At 42.0% G+C, this 24,509-nt stretch overlaps 1 protein-coding gene and 1 non-coding gene across 2 annotated transcripts in view; one reads left to right on the top strand and one right to left on the bottom strand.

Annotated features, from left to right (window-relative positions):
• gpr158a (G protein-coupled receptor 158a) overlaps nucleotides 1–24,509 on the bottom strand; it is a 649,347-nt gene that overhangs the window by 183,770 nt on the left and 441,068 nt on the right. The window contains exon 5 of the mRNA XM_060825583.1: nucleotides 19,217–19,285. Coding sequence (XP_060681566.1) covers nucleotides 19,217–19,285 — 69 coding nt within the window. The remainder of the gene's footprint in view (nucleotides 1–19,216; nucleotides 19,286–24,509) is intronic.
• On the top strand, nucleotides 12,736–12,817 carry trnal-uag (transfer RNA leucine (anticodon UAG)). The gene has a single exon. It is a non-coding gene; the product is annotated as a tRNA-Leu (tRNA).

The raw sequence follows: 24,509 nt of genomic DNA, 5'->3' as shown, positions 1-24,509 counted from the left end.
AGAAAGTAAAGAACTGTGGACATTGGTGACCTGAAACTGTAATAGAAAATGCTGATGAGCTTCATGGTATCAGATCAAACTAGTGTAACAAAACAGCATTCTGTTTTTGATTTCTCATTCTTCACATTTGGATGCCATTGGCTAGCTTAATTGCTTATCCCTAGTTGCCCTTGAATTGAGTGGCTTGTTAGGCCATTTCAGAGGTAGCAAAGGTATTAAAGGATATGGGTCAAAGGCAAGAATATGGAGGTAGGTCACACATTAGCCATGGTCTCGTTGAATGGCGGAACAGGCCCGAGGAGCTGAGTGGTCTACTCCTGCTCTTCTGAAAAACAGTCAGAAGCAACTTCATTTGCTGAACATGGCAAACAAGGAGACCACTCATTTGTGAAATTAAATATGTACAGTGGAAACTCAATAATCTGAATGAGATAGGCGGGCACTATTTTGTTCAAATCGATTATTCGGAAAATTGATTAAATGTCTTTCCTCTGGAGCTCGCACTGTTAAAGTCTGCTCCCCGTTCAGGAGACTGCAGCAACACACATTACGCGACACATCGCCCCCAACACCGCACCCCCCCCACCCACCTGCCCATCCAACGCCGCCCCCCACCCCAACATCAGTCCAATCCTGCCCCCTGCCCCCAATCTGGTCCAAATCTACTCCCGCGCCCCCAACCCGGTCCAAACCTGCACCCCAGCCCCTACCAGGTCCAAACCTGCCCCCCCACCCCCAATCTCATCCAAACCTGGCCCCCGACCCCTAACCTCATTAAACCCACCCCCGCCACCTTGCCTCCCAACCCAGCCCAACCCCGTCCAACCCCGCCCCCGCCCCCAGCACAAAGTGTGCGAGCCCTGTCCTCAACACAGCCTCCTGCCACCCCGGGCCTCTCTCTGGGGCATCCGGACTGCACATCAACAACAAGACTGCTGCTGTTGCAGCTGTGGGGTAAATCTCCAAATTTCCAACACTGACACAGTCACAGCCACACACACAACGTTTTACTGCAAATTTTTGACAGGTTCCATATTTGCCATGTACAGGACAATGTTGGAGAGACTATTCCTGGGAAAGGGGAGTGGAGGGTTAGGGTACACCCCTTTATAGGACTCCAGGGAAAGTGTGAGGAGAGAGAGGGCGGGTGGTCAGTCATTTGGAGAGGGTGCGATCAGTGCTGGAAACATGTCTTTGATGCAATGTTTCTATCAGGACCTCGAGATCTCCTTCAGATAATCCGATTTTCGGATAATTGGTATTCAGATAATCGAGGTTCTCCTGTAGTTCTTTAAATCCAAAACATATACAGAATCCAGTTTGGTTTCTTTAATCATTTTATTTGTCTGCAGATGGTTTTCTGAATTCATTATGAGCATCAAACATTCTAAATTGTTTGTAAACAGAGTTGGTAATGAATTTTCATTAAATCGGTATATTGTGACGGAATTTATTATGTCTTAATAGCAGATTAATGACCTAATCCAAACGTGTAAGCCTGTATATTCTGAGTGAAAAAAAAACACCAGAAGGCAAAAACACATTGTGGTGAAGAGAAATAGGTATAATGCAAAATTCAGCTACTTGTAAAGAACTTGAGAGGATCCCTGGTTCAGGAGGCAATGTAGTTTCAATAGCAAACCTCGGAGATGAAATAATATATATCTCCTCACTTAAAAACATTTCACACGATGCCTTAGCTAAGTTACTTACCATACAATACAGGTCATCAATTAAACTAAATTAAGATCTAAAATTGCACAGTAGGAATGGCTAGAGGGCCTGTTTAGCTGAAAAGCTATTTTGACTGGTGCTGCACAGTAGGTGATAGTGTACTAGCAGCTCATATACATCTCGCCACTTTTTCATTTATTCACCTCAAAATTGAGAGAAATGGACTACCGACATGTTGTTGCTCATTTTATACTAACTCCAATATCTTGAAAACCAGTTTTAAATTGACAAATACTGTTTGGACTGAATGGAAAGCTGTTACATTTGGAGAGCAACAATCAAGTGCTTTTAGCTCTAATGAAAGGTAGGTTATATCAAAGTAACTTCACAGATGGTGCCTGGAGGACCATCAACTTTGGTTTACCTGAAACATGTTGGTCTTCCAAAACAAGGTGTTGATCCTGATTGAGTGTTACAGACTGGCACATTCCAAGGTCCAGGACTATATGCTGAAGCTCACACTAAAGCTCAGAGCAGCTGCTGCCAAGGCATGGTGAGGAGAGATCACTGTCTAAAGTCTTTCTGCTGAAGTTAGAGGGAGGTCTGTTCACTATCTGACTCTTAATGTACTTCAATTCTACGTAAATATCATCTTGCACAAGTAAGGGATACTTTTGGAGTTCCAGGGTATAGATGCTATAGGGAGGATATAAGAGGGGCATGAGAGGAGGGGGAGTGGCATTTTTGATAAGGGATACTATTATGGCTGTACTTAGGAAGGATATTCCTGTTAATACATCCAGGGAAGTTATTTGGCTTGAGCTGAGAAATAAGAAAGAGATGATCACCTCACTGGGATTCTCCTGTAGACCCCACAATAGTCAGTGGGAAATTGACAAGCAAATTTGTAGGGAGATCTCAGTTATCTGTAAGAATAACAGGATGATAATGGAAGGGGATTTTAACTTTCCAAACATAGACTGGGATTGCCATAGTATGAAGGGCATGAGTGAACAGGAAGTCGTTAAGTGTGTGTGAGAAAAGTTTCTGATTCAGTATGTGGATATATCTACTGGAGAAGGTATAAAACTTGACCTACTCTTGGGAAATAAGGCAGGACAGGTGACTGAGGTGTCAGTGGGGGAGCAATTTGGGGCCAGCGACCATAATTCTATTAGTTCTAAAATAATGATGGAAAAGGATAGACTGGATCTAAAATTTAAAGTTCTAAATTGGAGGAAGACCAATTTTGATGGTATGAAGCAAGACCTTTCAAAAGTTGATTGAGGATGGATATTCACAGGTAAAGGTACGACTGGAAAATGGGAAGCCTCCAAAAATGAGATAATGAGAGTGCAGAGACAGTATGTTCCTTTTAGAGTGAAAGACAAGGCTCGTAGGTGTAGGGGATGCTGGGACTATAGAAATTGAGGTTTTGGTTATGAAGAAGAAAGAAACATACGTCAGGTACAGACAGCAGGGATTGAGTGAATCCATAAACAAGTATAAAGAAATTAGGTGTACACTTAGAACATAGAAAAATAGAACATAGAACAGTACAGCACAGTAAAGGCCCTTCAGCCCCTAATGTTGTGCCAACCTTTTATCCTACTCTAAGATCAAACTAACCTACATACCCTACATTTTATTATTGTCCGTGCACCTATCCAAGAGTTGCTTAAATGTCCCGAATGTATCTGATTCGACTATTACTGCTGGCAGTGCATTCCACGCTCCCACCACTCTCTGTGTGAAGAATCGACCTCTGACATCTCCCCTAAACCTTCCTGTAATCACCTTAAAGTTATGCCCCCTTGTGATAGCCATTTCCGCTCTGGGAAAAAAGTCTCTGGCTATCTATTTTATCTATGCCTGTCATTACTTAAGAGGGAAATCAGGCAGCCAAAAAGAGGACATGAGATAGTTTTGGCAAATAAGATTAAGGAGAATCCCAGGGGATTCTGCAAATACACTAACGACAAAAGAGTAACTAGGGAGAGAATTGGGCCCTTTATAGATCAGTAAGGCTGCATATGTGTGGAACTGCAGGTGATGGGGGAGATACTAAGTGAATATTTTGCATCAGCGTTTACTGTGGAGAAGGATATGGAAGCTAGAAAACATGGAGAAATGTGGGCGGCATGGTGGCACAGTGGTTAGCACTGCTGCCTCACAGCGCCGGAGACCCATGTTCAATTCCCGACTCAGGCGACTGTGTGGAGTTTGCACATTCTCCCCGTGTCTGCGTGGGTTTCCTCCGGGTGCTCCGGTTTCCTCCTACAGTCCAAAGATGTGCGGGTCAGGTGGATTGGCCATGCTAAATTGCCCGTAGTGTTGGGTAAGGGGTAAAATGTATGGGTGGGTTGCGCTTCGGCGGGTCAGTGTGGACTTGTTGGGCCGAAGGGCCTGTTTCCACACTGTAAGTAATCTAATCTAAATAGTGACATCTTGAAAATGCCATATTACAGAGGAGGGAGTGCTGGACATGTTAAAATGCAAAAAGATGTATAAATTCCTGGGATTTGATCAGGTGTGACCTAGAACTCTGTGAGAAGCTAGTGCAGTGATTGCTGAGATATTTGTATAATCAATAACCAGGAGTGAGGTACTGGAAGAATGGAAGCTGGCTTATATGGTGCCACTACTTAAGAAAGGTGGTAAGGAAAAGCCAGGGAACTCTAGACCAGTCAGCCTGACATCAGTGGTGAGCAAGTTGCTGGATAGAATCCTGAGGAACAGGATTTACATGTATTTGGAAAGACAAGGACTGGTTAGGGATAGTTAATATGAGTTTGTGCATGGGAAATTGTATCTCACTAAATTGATTGAGTTTTTTGAAGAAGCAACGAGGCGGATTGATTAGGGTAGAGTGGTGGATGTGATCTATATGGACTTCAGTAAGGTGTTTGACAATGACCATCATGGTAGATTATTTAGCAAGGTTAGATCACGACATATAGAGGGAGAACTAGCCATTTGGATACAGACCTAACTCAAAGGTAAAAGACCGAGGTTGTAGTCAAGGTTGCTTTTCAGTCGGGAGGCCTGTGACCAGTGGTGCACCACAAGGATCGGTGCTGGGTCCACTGCTTTTCGTCATTTATAGAAATGATTTGGATGTGACAATATGGTTAGTAAGTTTGCAAATGACACCAAAATTGCAGGTGGACAGCGAAGAAGGTTACCACAGAATACTATGGAACCTTGACCAGATGGGCCAATGGGCCGAGGAGTGGCAGATGGAGTTTAATTTAGATAAATGTGAGGTGCTGCATTTTAGAAAGGCAAATCAGTGCAGCAGTTATACACCTAATGGTAAGGTCTTGGGGAGTATTGCTGAATAAAGAGACCTTGAAAGTGTTCCTTGAAAGTGAGTCCCAGGTAGACAGGATAGTGACAAAGGTCTTTGGTATGCTTGGTATGTCTTTATTGGTCAGAGCTATGAAGTCAGAGGTCATGTTGCTGCTGTACAGGACATTGGTTAGGTTATTTTTGGAATACTGTGTACATTTCCGGTCTCCCTGCTGTAGAAAGGATATTGTGAAACTTGAAAGGGTTCAGAAAGGATTTACAAGGATGTTACCAAGGTTCAAGGGCTAGGGAGAGGCTGAAAAGGCTGAAATATTTTCCCCGGAGGGTCAGAGGCTGAGAGATGACCTTATACAGGTTTATAAAATTATGAGGGGCATGTATATGGTGAATAATCAAGACCTTTTCTCTGGGATGGGTCAGTCCAAACTGGGCATAGGTTTAAGATGGATGTGGAAAGATTTAAAAGGGTGCTAAGGGGCAACCTTTTCATGCAGAGGATGGTACGTGATTGGAATAATCTGCCACAGGAGGTGGTGGAGACCGATAGAATTTCAACATTTAAAAATCACCTGGTTGGGTATATGAATAGGAAGGATAGGGGAATATGGACTAAATGCTGGCAAATGGGACTAGATTATTTCAGGATATCTGGTCAGCATGGACGAGTTGGAATGAAGGGTCTTTTCCCATGCTGTTCAGCTCTATGACTTACTGACTCTGCGCTTGTTGGATAGAGTTAGACTCCAGTCTTAATTTGTTTTCTTGATATGCTACTGTACAGAACTGAACTGTGATTGTAACCGTGTACATATAAAGATATCTGTTATGAATAAAGTATATTTTTGATGTAAAAAAGAAGGCTGGGCTATCAGATGGCTTTGGAATCAGTGTAGTCAGTCAGAATACTATCCCCAAGCAAGGAAGACTACCCACTACTTCCTGCATTGGCTCAATGGGACAAACGGCCTCGTTCATTGCTATAATGACCCCATGCCTACATATTCCAGAGATTAACTTGATTCTATTTGAGACTGGGGATTTTAGATGCACAATATTTTGACAATCTTTTTTCTCAAGATTGAATGGATGGACAAACTTGTGGTCTGCAGTCGAAGTGGGCCTCACCCTCCATGCTTCCTTGTTTTCTGATTCACTGTGCACCCGCTTGATGCCAATGTTCTCACTGATATGCACCACAATGGTGCAATTTGGTCTGATTCATGGAATATATTCTGCAAACATCAACTGACGCAGTTTGCCAATCAATTTTGTCATCGACACATCTTTAAAGAAAATGACTGAAATCTTTACAGAAGATTTATAGTGGCATCTTATAAGCAGAGCATAAACAAGTATTAACATGTTTGGAAGAAAAAAATTCTCTGCATGCATGGTCTACATCTACAATCTGAGGTTGTATAGAGAGAACACATAGCTCACTAACAATTGATAGTAGGCCACATTCTAGTAAAAAATAATGCTTGAGTAATATCAATGAATTGTCTCTGGGATCAGACAATGATCATTAGAGGGGAATTAATAGATCCCGAAGTAGTTCAATTCATGACCTGCTGTCAAGCAGCATCAGACCAAGCAGGGAGGTCCCAGCTTCAAGTCCTGGAGCACACTGAGTCAGTTGATCTGTTAGCATTGGTCTCAGCAATTCTGGACCAGGAAGGGAAAAATTTGCAATTCCTGCATACTGCCCAAGTGATTCCTGTTAAAAGAGCATGTTACATTATGATAACGATGGTTTTCATGGCACAATCTCTCAGCCAGGAGGCTCAATTTCATGTCCTCCTGCTCCACAGATGTGCCATGCACCTCTGAACCAACTGATTTGAAAATAATAGGAGAGGGTAGAAGCTAGCACCACAAACTGTCTACTTCTTGGATAAAGGGGTCTTGTGGTACATTGGTAGTGTCCTTCTCCTAGGCCAGAAGGTCTATGTTCAAGTCTACTTGCTCCAGAGGTGTGTCATGACATCACCAAACACACTGATTAGAAACAATTACAAAATAGAAAAGACGTCCTCTTTGAAGGAGGCACCAACAATATATTGGATGAAGATACAGTCATATTGACATTGGGCAAATAGTCTAACTAAGTTCATGATGAATATTGTCGTGTTATTGGGCATGAAGCATGCATTATTGTATCCCAAGCTAAATCTTCTGAAGGCAAAAAAGAAAACAGCTGAGCAGTAGGACAATACTAACTGAAACAGTATTGACAACTATATTGATTACATGGCATTAAACTGAATCATTCAGATTCCAATCCCAATTAGTTCCTAACATTGCAAACAAATTGCTAATGATCATTTTGAAACTGCTATTCTCTGAAGAGGACTCTGTAGCAAACAAGGCTTATTATTTTAGATGTGCTTTTAAATATTGATCTGCAACATTCAGTCACAAATGTATTAAAGAGTTCACTGTTAGAATATTTCAATGCTGTACACCAAATATGAAATGCTGTAGTTTCACAGCAGCAGTGCTGGAATCAATTATGCAACTTAAACTGACTTTCATAGCTCCCAGTATGAAAATTATCAACTGAGGAATTTCTTTATAATTTAATGGTGAACATATAACACCACTTTTGTATTTTCTGTCTTTAAATCAATAAGAAAAACGATCACAGGAACAATTTTCCCAACATTGCATTTTCAACAAAAGAAGAGAGCTTCTATTGGAAATTCAGCGCTGTAGGACCTCAACCTTTTGGCTGGAGCTCCATGTACATTATGTACCAGGATTTCTGCTATGACCTTTCCATGTGCAAAGTCAACTATTCAAAGATCAAAAAAATCCTTTACGTTGAGTTATGTTATAAAGAGTCATGGGACTTGAAACTACAACTCTGTTTCTCTTTTGACAGCTGCTGTCAGACTTGCCCACTCTCCTAGCTTATCCAATTCTCCTGCAGCCTCTCCACCTCCTTAACACTACTCACCACTCAACACCTATCTTTTTGTTATCTGCAAAATTAGCAACCATCCCCTCAGTTCCTTCATCCAGATCGTTAATGTATAACAGGTGTAATCCCAAAATGAACCCATGACAAAAGACCCCTTCATCCCTACCCTCTGCCTCTGGCAGTCAGCCAATTTCCCAGTACGAGTTTTTTTTTGTCTCTAACTAAATTCTTTATCCATGCAACTACCTTGCCCCTAATAGGAGAAAGTGAGGACTGCAGATGCTGGAGATCAGAGTCCAGAGTGTGGTGCTGGAAAAGCACAGCAGGTCAGGCAGCATTCAAGGAGCAGGAGAATTGACATTTCGGGCATTCGCTCTTGATCAGGAATTTATCAAAGTCCTGATGAAGGGCTTATGCCTGAAATGTAGATCCTCCTGCTGCCTGACCGACTGTGCTTTTCCAGCAGCACACTCTTGACCCTTGCCCCAAATACCATGGGCTCTTGTTTAACAGCTTCTTTTGTGGCACATTATTAAAGAACTTTAGAAAATCCAAATAGATCACTTTTGCTGGCTCTCTTTTGTTGAACTTGCTCATTACTTTCTCAAAGAGATCTAGCAGATTTGTCAGGCACGACCTCCCTTTGACAAAGCTGTGCTGACTCAGTCAAAGTACTCCGCGATCACATCCTGAATAATGGACCCTAAAGTTTTATCAGCACCCAAGGACAGACTAACCAGCCTGTAATTTCCTGTCTTCTGCCTCCCTTCCTTCTTAAAAAGAGGTGTTATGTTAATCATTCTCCAGTCCTCTGGGACCCTTCCCTGACTCCAGCGATGCCTGAGGCATTATCGCCAATGCCTCTACAATTTCCTCAGCTATCTTCTTCAGAACTCTGGGGTATAGTCCATCTAGTGCAGGTGATCTATCCACCTTCAGACTTTTCGGCATCCCCAACACTTCTCCTTAGAGATGACCACTACAGTCACCTCTGCTTCCTGACGCTCTTGAAGTTTTGGGCAGAAGTGAGTACTGCAGGTGCTGGACATTAGAGTCAAGATTAGAGTGGTGCTGGAAAAGCAGAGCAGGTCAGACAGCATCCGAAGAGCAGGAAAATCCATGTTTCGGGCAAAAGCCCTTCATCAGGAATGAGGTTCTCTTGAGGTTCTGGCATGCCACTAATGTCTTTCACCGAAATGACATGTTCTGATGGGAAGAGCTTATCTTGTGATGTCCGTTAGCCTTTTCAGGTACTAACAGCCTTCTCAAACTGTGTGCACTGGGACACAGTATTATGGTCTCCGTCAGTGAGGTGCTGGAATACCTGCTCAATATTTTATGAAATTGGATAGCTCTTTCAAAGAGCCAGCATAGGCAGAATGATCTCCCTCTATGCTGTAAGATCTGCAAAAGAATTACAGTACTCCTTTTTGAGCACATCAGCAGCAGCTTAATCAGCTGACTGATAGAATGTGGTAAGGGTGTTCCCTGCTGCCACATTATGGCTTTACACAACAAAAATTCCTGAAGAAGGGCTTATGCCCGAAACGTCGAATCTCCTGTTCCTTGGATGCTGCCTGACCTGCTGCGCTTTTCCAGCAACACATTTTCAGCTCTGATCTCCAGCATCTGCAGACCTCACTTTCTCCATGGATTCCTGAAGAAGGGCTTATGCCCAAAACGTTGAATCTCCTGTTCCTTGGATGCTGCCTGACATGCTGCGCTTTTCCAGCAACACATTTTCAGCTCTGATCTCCAGCATCTGCAGACCTCACTTTCTCCTCTTTACACAACTTAATACAATCACAAAGATCGTTACTAGAAGTTAAAAAGGGGACCTGTCTGAACTGCCGATTGATTTTCATATCGTGGGCTCTGGCATTAATCTGGACTGAGGTCTTTGCAAAGAACGCACAGTCTCACTTGAACTTCTTACATGACAACAAAATCCTCATAAATTTTAGGCATGGCATTTCTCCTTCATGTTTCAGAGTTATGGAAGATATATCTGCAAGCTAAAATGTGAATGCATTGTGGAAGTGAAATAGTTGCAGAAAGGAAGGCCTCCAGCCTCACTCTGGCCTTTAATGAGGGCCATGGTGGTTTCATGGTGGGTATCTATTTATCAGATCCCCTCAGATAACAACCTAAGATATCCTCTTGGCACTGCAGAGTCTGTTAAGTGACACTGGATGCCCAGAACATCAAGGTGGCTTATATATTCTTGGCATTTTTTTTTTGAAGTTCTGAAACCTAGTCATATTTTCCACAAATCAACATTAAAACACTACTTATAAATTATAATAGTTAGTTGCTTGAAAAAGAAGAATAAGAAAAACCCCAAACCGGGAGTCTCCTGCAGAAAGAACATCATTGCAGATTTGATGAACTAAATGACCTCTGGCTGTGCTGTAATATTTTATGATTCTGTTTGTTCGGCAGCTTGTGTTCATCCACACATTGTTACTTATAGGAGCAGGTATGCCCAGCTTAACATGCAGCAGTGAGACTTGTGTTGCTGCTTCTTAATGCTTTCTACTGCACTGACAGTCTGGGCGCCACACCTGAGTAAGGTCATAAAGCAGTGGAGAGTTTGCAGGAAAGATTCCTAAGAAGGGTTCCAAGGATGAGAAGCTTCAGTCAGATAGACAGACTGGAGGAGTTGGAACTGCCCTCCTTGAAGAAGAGAAGCTTGAGAGGGATTTTGATGGAGCTATTCAAAATCATCAGGTAACTGTGCAGGAAATTACAACATCATAGAACAGAGATAAGCCATTTGGCCAACTGTCCTCGAACCAAGAAATAGGGATAAACTATCCCCATTGGTGGAAGGATCAAGAATCAGAGCATTTTAAGGCATTTTGAAGAAATTATTTTTAATCATTCAAATTGATGATAGGATGTGATCACCACTGGCTGGGACAAGATTTATTGCATATCCTAATTGCTCTGGAGAGGATGGTGAGCCACCTTCTCGAACCTTTAAGGATGTAAGCTGACTGGCAAAAGGAGAATGAGGAAAACATAAATGTTCAAGCAGTGTATGATTAGGATATAGAATGTACTGCTTGAGAGTTTGGTAGAGGCAGATTCAATCAAATCATTTGGGAGGGAATTAGGTTATTATCTGAAAAGGAAGAAATTGCAGAATTATTAGGAGAAGAATGGAGAATGATATTAGATGTATTGTTTCTTCAGAGAGTCAGCACAGACACAGTAGGCTGAAGAGCTTCATTCTGTGCTGTAACCATTCTATAACTCTATGATTCACTTCCTAATTCTAATGAAAGGAATATGTTTGCTTTATATCCTCTCTGTATTCGAGTAAGTGCATCGAAGTGAAAAATCTTTACTTGTACATGGAAAACAGGTGCATGCAAGTGCACTGTACTGACATTATTGCAGCTCAGGGGACCTCTGTCCAAAACATACTGGCTTGTCAGCACCAACTTTTGCTGCATTAACAGATGGGTCTCTCCCTTAACACCACTGAATAAAGCTCAGGAGGTGTCAATTGTTGAGTTCCTACTAAGTGACTGTGGTAATTACTTGGGATGCTTGGTGAATAATGATGTTTAGTATCCTTCAGCAAGCTGCTAACTTTATTCCATGAAAAATAATGAATGGTACATAGCCATTAGACAGTATCAAAGACCACTCACCAACTCATATGTTTCTTCTTCAGTAAATGGTTTCTAAGAGTTGAGCACAGTTTTCATCCATATGTAGATGTAACTCTTATGTGAGTTTTGTGAGGCTGTATTGTCAATGTTGTTTGATAGGAATGTAGACTGGAGCATCAGACAGACGTCAGATTAATGGCTGTGAAGTTATGAGTGCCATAATTGGAAATGATGACCTTCACATCTTATCATTCAAACTGTGCTCCCGAGGAGGATATACTCAAAATATGTTTATGGTACTTCGGATGGAACCTATGATTTAGTGCAATGCATATTAAAGAATTGATAAAGACACTCCATTTCCTCGAGCCGCCCACCTCGAGACCAAAGAGCTGCACCATTTCTGCTCCACCACCCTTCCTTCTCATCTCTCTTGACTCATTCCATATTTGCCCCAAGGCAGAAATGTAAAATGAAAAAGTGCCAGGTTAATTGGACGTACAGGAAGTAATATTTAAAGAAGCTGTTCCCTTAACAAAAGAGATCAGGAAATCACAGGTGCATTGCCAGCTACTTTTTAAAGTGTTGTGTCAGTAGGTGAAGTGCCCACTGCCCACACAAATCAAATTTCCTGTCACGCATTTTAGTTTAACCCGTATAGAGTTAGTTATTCATTTCTTCCAATTCAAGGTTAGAAAAGCAAGAATTATTTCAATTTTCATTATTTACAGTCTTCTATAAATTCCACTATTGTAATTGGGTTAAATCTGTTTTAAAATTGAAGTATCGCCGATTTTCAAATATACCAATAATCTAGAAATTCCTGTGATTGGAAAGGACGGTTTAACAACAAAATGTTTTTGGAAGAATGAGGAACAGTTAGTGTTGGGAGGGAGAGGTTAAAGTTGGGAGGGATTCTGATCTGGTAATGTTCTGTTCTTTTCTGAGGCTGTTGCAAATTGTTCTGCTTCCTGGAGTGGTTCAATAATGTGGTCACCAGTTTAACAGGGACAGCCCTGAAATCCTGACATTCAGCATAAGATTGACGATGCAGAAGGGAGTGCTCTGGAATTCACAGGCTTCTTTTACATCTTAATTAATTATAATGCAAGGATTACCAGAAGGAGCCTGGGCACATTTTGCAGAAACATCTTTTTTAACCAATTTTCCCAAGCAACACAGCTCACGTTTGTCCAACAAAACAGTAGCGTGGCTGAGCGGTCTAAAGCACTGGATTTAGGCTCCAGTCTCTTCGGAGGGGTGGGTTTGAATCCCACCGCTGCCAGCCAGCATTTTCTTTTCTTTATGGGTCAGTGTACTGAGTACAGGAGTTGGAAAGTCACATTGTGGCTATACAGGACATTGGTTAGGCCAATGTTGGAATATCGCATGCATCTCTGGTCTCCCTCCTATCAGAAGGATGTTGTGAAACTTGAAAGAGTTCGGAAAGATTTACAAGGATGTTGCCGGGGTTGGAGGATTTGAGCTATAGGGAGATGCTGAATAAGCTAGGGCTGTTTTCCCTGGAGCGTTGGAGGCTGAGGGGGTGACCTTATAGAGGTTTATAAAATCATGAGGGGCATGGATAAAATAAACAGACAAAAGTCTCTTCCCTCAGATGGGGAGTCCAAAACTAGAGGGCATAGGTTTAGGGTGAGAGGGGAAAGATATAAAAGAGACCTAAGGGGCAACTTTTTCACGCAGAGGATGGTATGTGTTTGGAATGAGCTGCCAGAGGAAGTGGTGGAGGCTGGTACAATTGCAACATTTAAAGGGTACCTGGATGGGTATATGAATAGGAAGGATTTGGAGGGATATGGCTTGCAAATGGGACTAGATTGAGTTGGAATATCTGGTCAGTATGGACAAAATGGACGGAAGTGTCTGCTTCCGTGCTGTACATCTCTGCGACTCTAATGTGATGCACCAAGCAGCTTCTACACACTTCAAACAAGGCTCCATGTTATGCCAGCAATGGTATCAGTATTGACTTGATGAGAAATTGGTTTAGCTCAATTAGCTGGATTGCTGGTTTACAGAGCAGTGTGGTGCCAATGGCATGGGTTCAATTCCTATCACTGGTTTGAAGTTGCCATGAAGGACTCTTCTTACCAGGCAGAATATAGCTAAGGTTACTATTGAAGTGCGGGAAGAGATTGCTGCACCTTTGGCGAGGATCTTTGTGTCCTCACTGTCCACTGGAGTAGTACAAGATGATTGGAAGGTGGCAAATGTTATTCCCTTGTTCAAGAAAGGGAACAGGGATAACCCTGAAAATTACAGACCAGTCAGTCTTATGTCTGTGGTGGACAAATTATTGGAGAGGATTCTGAGACACAGGTTTAATGATTACTTGAAAAAGTATAGCTATATTTAGAGATAGTCAGCATGGGTTTGAGAGCCTTATTGAATTATTTGTGACAAAACTCATTGAAGGTAGACAAGTGGATATGGTGTATGTGGATTTCAGTAAGACATTTGATAAGGTTCCCTATGGTAGGCTCATTCAGAAAGTAAGGAGGCATAGGAAACAGGGAAATCTGGCTGTCTGGATACAGAATTTGCTGGCCAAAGAAGACAGAGGGTGGTGGTTAATGGAAAGTAATCAACCTGGGACTCAATAACCAGTGGTGTTCCACAGGGATCTGTTCTTGGACCTCTGCTCTGTGATTTTTATAAATGTCTTGGGTGAGGAAATGAATGGATGAGTTACTAAGTTTGCCAATGACATGAAGGTTGATGGAGTTTTGCATAGTGTGGAGGACTGTTGTAGGTTGCAACAGGACATTGACAGGATGCAGAACTGTGCTGGGAAGTGGCAGATGGACTTCAACCTGGAAAAGTGTGAAGTGATTCATTTGCAAGGTCGAATTTGAATGCAGAATACAGGGTTAAAGGCAGGATTCTTGGCAGTGTGGAGGTAAAGAGGGATCTTGGGGTCCACATCCATAGATAATTCAAAGTTGCCACCCAAAGTTGATAGAGTTGTTAACAAGGTGTATGGTGTGTTGACTTTCATTAGCAGAGGGATGGAGTTTAAAAGTCATGAGGTTATACTGTAGTTCTATAAGCCTTTGGTAGAGCACACTTGGAATATTGCATTCAGTTCTGGTTGCCTGATTATAGGAAAGATGTGGAAGCTTTAGACGGTGTGTGGAGGAGATTTACCAGGATGCTGCCTGCATTGGAGGGCATGTCTTATGAAGAAAGGTTGAGGGATTTAGGGCTTTTTTCATTGGAGCAAAGATGGATGAGAGGTGATTTGATAGAGATGCACAAGATGATGAGAGGCATAGATAGTGTGGATAGCCAGAGACATTTTCCTGGGATGGAGATAGCTATGGTGAGGGGACATAATTTTAAGGTGATTGGTGGAACCTTTAGAGGAGATGTCAGAGGTAGGTTTTTTATACAGAGTGGTTGGAGCATAGAATGCACTACCAGCAGTGGTAGTAAAGTCAGATACATTAGGGACATTTAAGCAACTCTTGGGTAGGTACATTGATACCAGTCAAATGAAGTGTATGTAGGTTAGTTTGATCTTAGAGTTGGATAAAAGTTTGGCACAACATCAAGGACTGTTTTATGTTCTATCATCTCAATCTCTTCTATCACCTGAGGTCTGGTGGCCCTCAAGTTAAATCACCACCAGTCGCTTCTCTCTAATGAGAGAGCAGCCCCTATGGTCTGGTAAGACTGTGGTGACATATCATCAAAAATTGACTTGATACATTGAATAGCCTGAATGCAGGATTTCCAATGGGAACAAATTCATACATAAGACTAAAGGAAAAGTAGAAATTTTGCTTTTCCCTCCATCCACCACATCAAAGCAGTTCTAGGGTTTTCACGTCCTATACTAAACAAAAAAAACACAAAGGAATTGCAGATGCTGGAAGTCAGAAACAAAAACAAAAACATAAATTGCTGGAAAACTCAGCAGGTCAGGTCAGGTCAGAAGGACAGTTCTGAAGAAGGGTCACTGGACCCAAAACTTTAACTTGGCTTTCTGTCCATAGATGCATGAGTTTTTCCAGCAATTTCTGTTTTTGGTTTCAGAGTCTATGTTGCACTTGATAAAATAAATAATTTGAAACTGTAAACTCTACAGCCAAGAAATTATTTTAAAACAGTGAGAATTTCCTCCCATACTTGAGCCCATTAGAACAGTTTCTGGTCTACTTCCCAGGACTGCACATGATTGAACCAGTGTCCACTCTCCTGGTGCACACTTTCCCAGCTCTCTGAGCCCTTGTGTAATTTAGTGGATGACAGTTTGACACTCCAACAGACTTCCTATCAGAAAATTAAGGTTCTGGTCACTGGCGTACATGCTGTTCTTTTAGTTTGCCTGACAAGTACATACGAACATGTAAATTAGGAGCAGGAGTAGGTCATTTGATACCTCGAGCCTCCACCTCCATTTAATAGGATCACGGTTGATCCAATTGTAACTTTGACACTGTCTTCCTATCTACCCCTCTTAATCTTGCATCTTTTTGCTACCCAAGAATCTATCCACTTCTCCCTTGAAAATATTCAAAGTTTCTGCTTCCAGTGCAGTTGGAAGAGTTCCATAGACTCATGACCCTTGAGGAAAATAAAAATTGTTGTCATCTCCATTTTAAGTGGATGACTCCTTATTATTTAACAGTGATCATTAATTCTAGGTTCTTTCACAAGAGAAAACTTTGTCTCTTAGACCCTGTATACCGGCCACTGCGGCGGACAGCTACTGACAACCGGAAGCGGCAGATTCAAACCAGTATAAATGCCGGAGGAATCAGCACAGAAGCGCTTCACAGGAAGCTCCCAAGCACTGAAGCTGTTACCTAGAAAGGGGACGAAACGTTTGCAAGAAAAACTCCCAGCTCGGCGAACAGAACCACAACAACGAAAACTTTGTCTTCTTACTTGCCCTGTCAAAGCCCTTCAAAATTTTATATGTTTCAACTAAGTCATCTCTTACTCTTCGGAACTTGAATGGATACTAGTCCAACCTTTCCAGATAACATATGTGTATTTCAAGAATTCATCCAATAACCATTCTTGAATTATTTCCAATGCATTTACATCCTTCTTTAAATATGGAACCAGTACTATACAAAGCACTCTTCAAAGATTTCTCCCAGCACAGTTGAATGTAGAAAGATCCCTCTTATAACACATTTCTGTTACCATGCAATGATGGAGGAAGTGAATATTTGTGGATGTGGTGCAAATCAAGCTTTTGATGGTGATAAACATCCTGAAGGTAATTGGAGGTGCACCCATCCAGGCACATTCCCGAATCATACTAACAGCATTTAAAGATACAATTTCACTGGATCAGATGAGCAAAACATTTACATTTGAATATGTCATGATTTGTTGGGTTACTTCAACAACCAGAAGTGAACTTAAGAAATGAAACAAAAGCTGGAAAGACAAGCAGCAAAAAGATTTGTTTAGATCAAATCTCCAAAAGTGCTTTTCTAACTTGTGAAATGAGGGGAAAGCACCTGCTTGTGAACGAATCAATCCAATGAGAAGACACTGACAAACTGACATAAGAATTTTAAAGAATGGGACAGACAAAATTGAAAATACCAAGGAACAAAACAAAGGAGTATTTTAAATAGTTGCATAGAAATTTGTTTGTGTTGCCATGGAATCCCCTCGCCTATTAAATGTTGTTGTACAAGTGACTAATCGATAGCACTGAAATATTCTGATATATCCTCTCAGCTCCAGAACATCTCTGCTTGAGTTTCTCAGGGTAGAGTCCTTGGCAAAACCCTCTGCATCAATGACCTTCCCTCCATCCTAAGATCAAAAATGGCAATATTCACTGGTGATTGTACAAATATTCAGTACCATTTGGAACTTTTCAGATACTGAAGCAATCAGTGTCTAAATGGAGCAAGGCCTGAACATTCCAGATTGGCTTATAAGTGATGAGTAAGATGTGAATGATACAAGTGCCAGGCAATAACCATCTCCAGCAAGACAGAATCTAATCATCACCCCTTGACAATGAATGTCATTGCTGAATCCTCCATTATCATGATCCTGGGGCTTACCATTGAACAGGAACTGAACCCCAGAGATGAGAGGCTTATCTTATGAAAAGCAATTGAGCTGTTTAAGCCCATACTCATTGGAACTTAGAAGAATGAGAGGAGATCCCATTGAAGTTCATAAGATGCTAAAGCGAATTAACAAAATGTTTGGTCTTGTGGGAAAATCTAGAATGAGAAGTCATAGTTTGCAGATAAGAGGTAGTAGATTTAAAACAAAGATAAGGAGAACTAACTTCTCTGAAAGGGTCCTGCATTTGTTGAATTCACTACCACAGAAAGCAATCGATGCTGGGACATTGAGTAAATTTAAGGCTGAGATAGATTTTTAATCACTAATGGGTTGAAGGGTTATGGAATGCAGGCAGGAGAGTGGAGTAGAGGCTGAGCTGAGATCATTCATGATCATATCAAATGGTGGAGCAGACTGTAGGGGCTGAATCGCCTACTCCTGCTCCTAGTTCTTCTGTTCTTCAGTTCTTAAGACTGAACTAGCCATATACATACTGTGGCAAAAGGAGCAAACAATAGTCTGGGAATTCTACAGCAAGCAACTCACTGTCTTACTCCCCAAATGCTATTCACCATCAATATGGCACAAGTCAGGAGTGTGATGGAGTAACCTCCATTTGCCTGGACGAGTGCAGCTCCAATCACCCTCAAGATATTTAACACCATCAAAAGCTTGAATTGCACCACATCCACAACATTCACTTCCTCCAACACTGATGCATGGTAACAACAATGTATACCATCCACAAGGTGCACTTACAAAAATTCACCCAATTCTCCTTCGACAGCACATCCCAAATTTATAAACATACCATCTTGAAGGACAAAGGCAAGAAAATACCACCACCTGTAAGCTCCACACCACATCACTCACTCTCCTGCTTTCGAAATGTATCACTGTCCCTTCATGATTGTTGGGTGAAAATCCTGGACCTCCCATCCTAACAGCATTGTGCATGTACCAGCACAACATGGACTGCAGCAGATCATCATCATCTTCTCGAGGGAATTAAAGATCAATGATGTCTGCCACTCAGCGTGCTGACGCATTGGCTTATGCTTCCGAAACCTGCAAGCACACATGGACCTTGGAGGTCTGAGCAGTGGAAAGGAATATTAGAGGGAATGTTATAATAGGGATGGGCAATAAACACTGACCTAAACAGGGATGACCACATCACACGAATGAGTAAAAACAGAGAAGTCCAAGTTGTAACAACTTACCAGGTTGGGAAATAAACAAGAAAGACACAGACAAGCAGAGCAAACAGCAACTGAGTATGACTGATTGGAAGTTTTAGTCAGTTGCATTAGTTGTCTTTGCACACATCTATGGTATATTAAATTTGCAATATTTTATAATGGAAAGTGATGCAATGTTGCAAATGTCTTTTGTTAAAACAGCTCTAAGACAAATGTAAATGAGATTGCCCATTTATTTTTTGCATCATCTCAACACTTAGGCAGCTTGCCACATATTAGATAAGTACTGACAGTGAAAATGGCTCCAGGCAGACTATTTCATGAGTTATATTTGTATGCCTATCTGTCCATAGGTCAAAAGCTTTCTTAGACTGAATCATTGATTTAAGCATAAATCATTAAACACTTACAGGAAAGTACAGAAGCAAAGCTCCAAAAAGAATTGTCTCCAGCAACACCAGTCCTGATGCTCGGATACTCTGAAAGATGAAAAAAAGATTTCACATTGTTGTTTGACATCAATTATGAACAATTTAACAAAGAAAACTGACACTTAATGCAAAATGACAACTTACTGAAAAAAACTACTGCTCCTACGAAGAAAGATCACTTATCCGCATTCAATACTGTGTTGACTTTAGCTTAAGAACCATAGTACAAAAGAAGGTTGAATGGATAATAAAATGCTGTGCAGCACCAACAAATTGCCTCTGTCATGTCAATATTTTAAAATTAATTAAATCTCACTGGAATTTCTCAAAAATATACATTATAAATTTCTTTTAGATTTTCTATCTATTTCTGTTACCACTACCATTGTTATTTATAAGTATTTAACATTTAGTGTGGTTCCGGTTGTTGGAGGACAGTCATCTCAGCTTCAGGGTTTATGTCAAGGCCTTCACATCTTGTTATCCAAACTGTGTTCACGAGAAAGTGAGGACTGCAGATGCTGCAGATCAGAGCTGAAAATGTGTTGCTGGCAAAGCGCAGCAGGTCAGGCAGCATCCAAGGAGCAGGAGAATCGACATTTCGGGCATGAGTCCTTCCTGAAGAAGGGCTCATGACCGAAACATCGCTTTTCCTGCTCCTCGGATGCTGTGACCTGCTGCGCTTTTCCAGCAACACATTTTCAGCTGTGTTCACAAGAAGTCACACCACTCAACAGGAGAACAGACTCAAAATATATTTTATAGTACTTAGGATAATAGTATGATTTAGCGCAATGCATATCAAACTATGTGTAGTATTTACTCAGGATAGTGTCTTAGGCCCATGCATTTCCAGCAGCTTCATCAGTGACTTTCCCTCCGTCATAAGGTCAGAAGTGGGGATGTTTATTGATGATTACACAATGCTCAGCCCCGTTGGCAATTCCTGAAATACTGGAGCAGTCCTGATTCCAATGCAGCAAGACCTTGACAATATCCAGGATTGGGCTGAGGAGTAGCAAGTAACATTTGCACTACACAAATGCCAGGCAATGGCCATCTCCAATAAGAGGCAATCTAACTACTGCACCTTGACATTCAACGGTATTACCATCACTGAATCCCCACTATCAACATCCTGGGGCTTACTATTGACAACAAACTCAACAAAATTTGCTACATAAACACAGTGGCTACAAGAACAGGTTAGAGACTAGGAACACTGCAGCAGGTAACTCATCTCTTGACTCCCCAAAGCCTGTACACCATCTGCATTGCATAAGTCGGGGGCATAATTGGAGACTCCCCACTTCCCTGGATGGATGGAGCTCCAACATCACTCAAGAAGCTCGACATCATCCAGGAAAAAAAACAGCCGCATGGATTGGGACTACCTCCATAAGCATCCACTTTCTCCATCAGTAAACACTCAGTAGCTGCAGTGCTTGCTACCTAAAAGATGCATTGCATAAAAAAATCACGAAAGCTGCTCAGAATACTTCCATCTAGGAGGACAAGGTCAATACATACATGGGAACAGCACCACCTACAAGTTCCCCTCCAAGCTACTCATCATCCTACCTTGGAAACACATCACTGTTCCTTCTCTGTTATTAGGTGAAAATCCTGGAATTTCCTCCATCAGGACATTATGGATCAAACTACAATGTGTGGACTGCAGTGATTCAAGAAGGCAACTCACCACCATCTTCTCAAGGGCAATTAGGGCGAAGCAATAAATGCTGGTGAGCCAGTGATACCCACGTCCCAAAAGGAGGATAAGGCTCAAAAGCAGATGTGGGAATTGCAATGTGTGACTAACCCAAGCCTCCTCTTTGCATTTCAGACAAAAAACAGACTTCATTCCAAGTTCCTGTTTACATGATTGCATCATGCAACCAGCTACTGGGTGGCTACAGACTTGAGCCAGGGGCAGAAAATCATTCGAAAATTCAAGCCAGTCGACTCTACATAGCTTAAACTCTGAAAGGTGAAGTGCATTTTGTTTGGGAGAAAGTGTGTTAAAATTATTGCAAAAAATCCTTTGGGCTATGGCCATACACAGAAGTGGCACAAAATAACAGAGAATGCAGTTTCCAATGTTCTCTGACACAAAATGAAGGTCCTGGTGGACAGAAGGAGAGTCGTTCTTTATTGTTAGGGAGCCAAAATATCCTTCAGGCAAACTTGGAGAACACAATGGGAACAGAACGCAATTGCAATGAATTCTTGGAATGCAGTCCCAATGAACTGGATGCAGTGCCAAAAGTGGTTCAAAGATCTCACACAAGTAATTCAAACCTAATAATGGCATTTTCAAATGGCATATCAAGTCACACCACAATTAGCCTCCAACTGCAATGTTCAACAGTGCCATCATTCAATTAAAAACAATCTCTATCAATCAGGACGTACCCTCGACATTCAATGGGTGGCACGGTGGCACAGTGGTTAGCACTGCTGCCTCACAGTGCCTGAGACCCGGGTTCAATTCCCGACTCAGGCGACTGACTGTGTGGAGTTTGCACGTTCTCCCCGTATCTGCGTGGGTTTCCTCCGGGTGCTCCGGCTTCCTCCCACAGTCCAAAGATGTGCAGGTCAGGTGAATTGGCCATGCTAAATTGCCCGCAGTGTTAGGTAAGGGGTAATTGTAGGGGTATGGATGGGTTGCGCTTCGGCAGGTCAGTGTGGACTTGTTGGGCCGAAGGGCCTGTTTCCACACTGTAAGTAATCTAATCTATTCAATGCTTCACCTCAGCTTCATAGACTTACTGTGCTTTCAGAAAAGTAGAATAGAACATGAGAAAAAAACTAGCTCAGGATAAAAAGACAGATAACAAAAGTTTCTATAAATATATAAAATGAAAAATAGTGGATAAGGTAAACATTGGTCCTTTAGAGGATGAGGAAGGACATTTAGTTACGGGATATGAGGAAATGGCCGAGGCATTGAGTAGGAATTTCGTGTCGGTCTTCACAGTGGACGACGTGAATAATGTGCCAGTAATTGACAAAGAGACAAAGGGAGGTGAAGACCTGGAAGAGGTAGTGTTGCAAATGTGTTGCTGGTCAAAGCACAGCAGGTTAGGCAGCATCTCAGGAATAGAGAATTCGACGTTTCGAGCATGAGCCCTTCATCAGGAATCTGATGGGCAGGTAGTGTTGGGCAAGCTAATGGAGCTAAGGATAGACAAGTCTCCTAACCCTGATGGAATGCATCCCAGGGTACTAAAGAGATAGCAGGAGAAATAGCAAGTGCACTTGTGGTAATTTTCCAAAATTTGCTGGACTCTGGGGTAGTTCCAGAAGATTGGAAAACAGCAAATGTGATGCCACTGTTTACAAAGGGCACGATTGGAGATGCTGGTGTTGGACTGGGGAGTACAAAGTTAAAAATCACACAACACCAGGTTATAGTCCAACAGGTTTATTTGGAAGCACTAGCTTTTGGAGTGCCGCTCCTCCATCCGAAAGCTAGTGTTGTGTGATTTTTAACTTTAAAAAGGGTGGTAGACAAAAGGTGGGGAATTATAGTTAGCTTAACCTCTGTAGTGGGGAAGATGTTTCAGTCTATTATCAAGGAAGGAATAGAAAGGCATCAAGATAGAAAATGTCCCATTGGGCAGACACAGCATGGGTTCATGAAGGGCAGGTCATGCTTAACTAATCTTTTGGAATTCAATGAAGACATCACGACCACGGTGGACAAGTGCGACCCAGTGGATGTGGTGTACCTAAATTTCCAAAAAGGCTTTGACAAGTTGTCACACAAGAGGCTGCTGCATAAAATGGTGTTACGTGTAAAGTATTGGCATGTATAGAGGACTGGTTGACTAACAGGAAGCAAAGATTGGGGATAAATGATTGCTATTCTGGTTGGCCATCAGTGACTAGTGATGTGCCTCAGGGATCAGTGTTGGGACCTCAATTACTCACAATTCACAGTTTGCCGATGACATTAAGGTGAGTGGCAGTACAAAGTGTGCAGAGGACTGTGAAACTTTGCAGAGGAACATAGATAATTTAGCTGAGTGGGCAAAAGTCTAGCAGATGGAATACAGTGTTAATAAATGTGAAGTTATCCATTTTGGTAGGAGTAATAGTGCAAAATTATTATTACTTGAATGGTAAAACGTTGCAGCATTGCTGTGCAGAGGGACTGGGTGTCCTTGTGCATGGTTGGTCTGCACGTACAACAGGTAACTAGGAAGGCAAATAGAATTTTGTCCTTCACTGCTGAAGGGATTGAGTTTAAGTGCAGGGAAGTCATGTACACCTGGAGTACTGCATGCACTTTTGGTCTCATTACTTGAGAAAGGATATACTGGCACTGAAGGGGGTGCAGAGGAGGTTCACTAGGTTGATTCTGGAGTTAAGAGGGTTGGCTTATGAGGAGAGACTGAGCAAACTGGGATTAGATTCATTGGAATTTAGTAGAATGAGGAGGGGATCTTATAGAAACATATAAATTATGACAGGAATAGATAAGATAGACGTAGAGAGGATGTTTCAACTGACAGGTAAAACTAGGACAAGAGGACGTTCCCTCAAAATCAGGGAAGCAGATTTAGGACCGAATTGAGAAGAACTTCTTCACCCAGAGGGTTGTGAATCTATGGAATTCTCTGCCCAGTGAAGTAGTTGATGCTACTTCAGTAAATATTCTTAAGGCTAAGGTGGACTTTTTTTTGAACAATAAAGGAATTAAGGGATATGGTGAGAGCGTGGGTAAGGGCAACTGAGGCCACAAAAAGATCCGCCATGATCATATTGAATAGTGGAGCAGGCTCAGAGGGCCAGGTGGCCTACTCCTGCTCCAAGATCTTACGTCCTTCTGCTATAACCCTCAGATAGAACATAGAACATAGAACATAGAAGGATACAGCGCAGTACAGGCCCTTCGGCCCTCGATGTTGCGCCGACCGAATCCTACCTAACCTATACTAGCCCAATAACTTCCAAATGCCTATCCAATGCCCGCTTAAATGACCATAAAGAAGGAGAGTTCACCACTGATACGGGCAGGGCATTCCATGAACTCACAACCCGCTGTGTGAAGAATCTACCCCTAACATCTGTCCTATACCTACCACCCCTTAATTTAAAGCTATGTCCCCTAGTAACACCTGACTCCATTAGCGGTAAAAGGTTCTTAGTATCTACCCTATCTAAACCCCTAATCATCTTATACACATCTTGGACACATTGTGCAATCTTGGCACTGTATCACCAAACCCATACACAATGACACACTTTCCTCTCTGACAGAACA

Source organism: Hemiscyllium ocellatum, chromosome 5 (assembly GCF_020745735.1).
Source record: "Hemiscyllium ocellatum isolate sHemOce1 chromosome 5, sHemOce1.pat.X.cur, whole genome shotgun sequence".
NCBI classification, from domain to species: domain Eukaryota; kingdom Metazoa; phylum Chordata; class Chondrichthyes; order Orectolobiformes; family Hemiscylliidae; genus Hemiscyllium; species Hemiscyllium ocellatum.
This window is presented reverse-complemented; position numbering and strand designations above follow the sequence as displayed.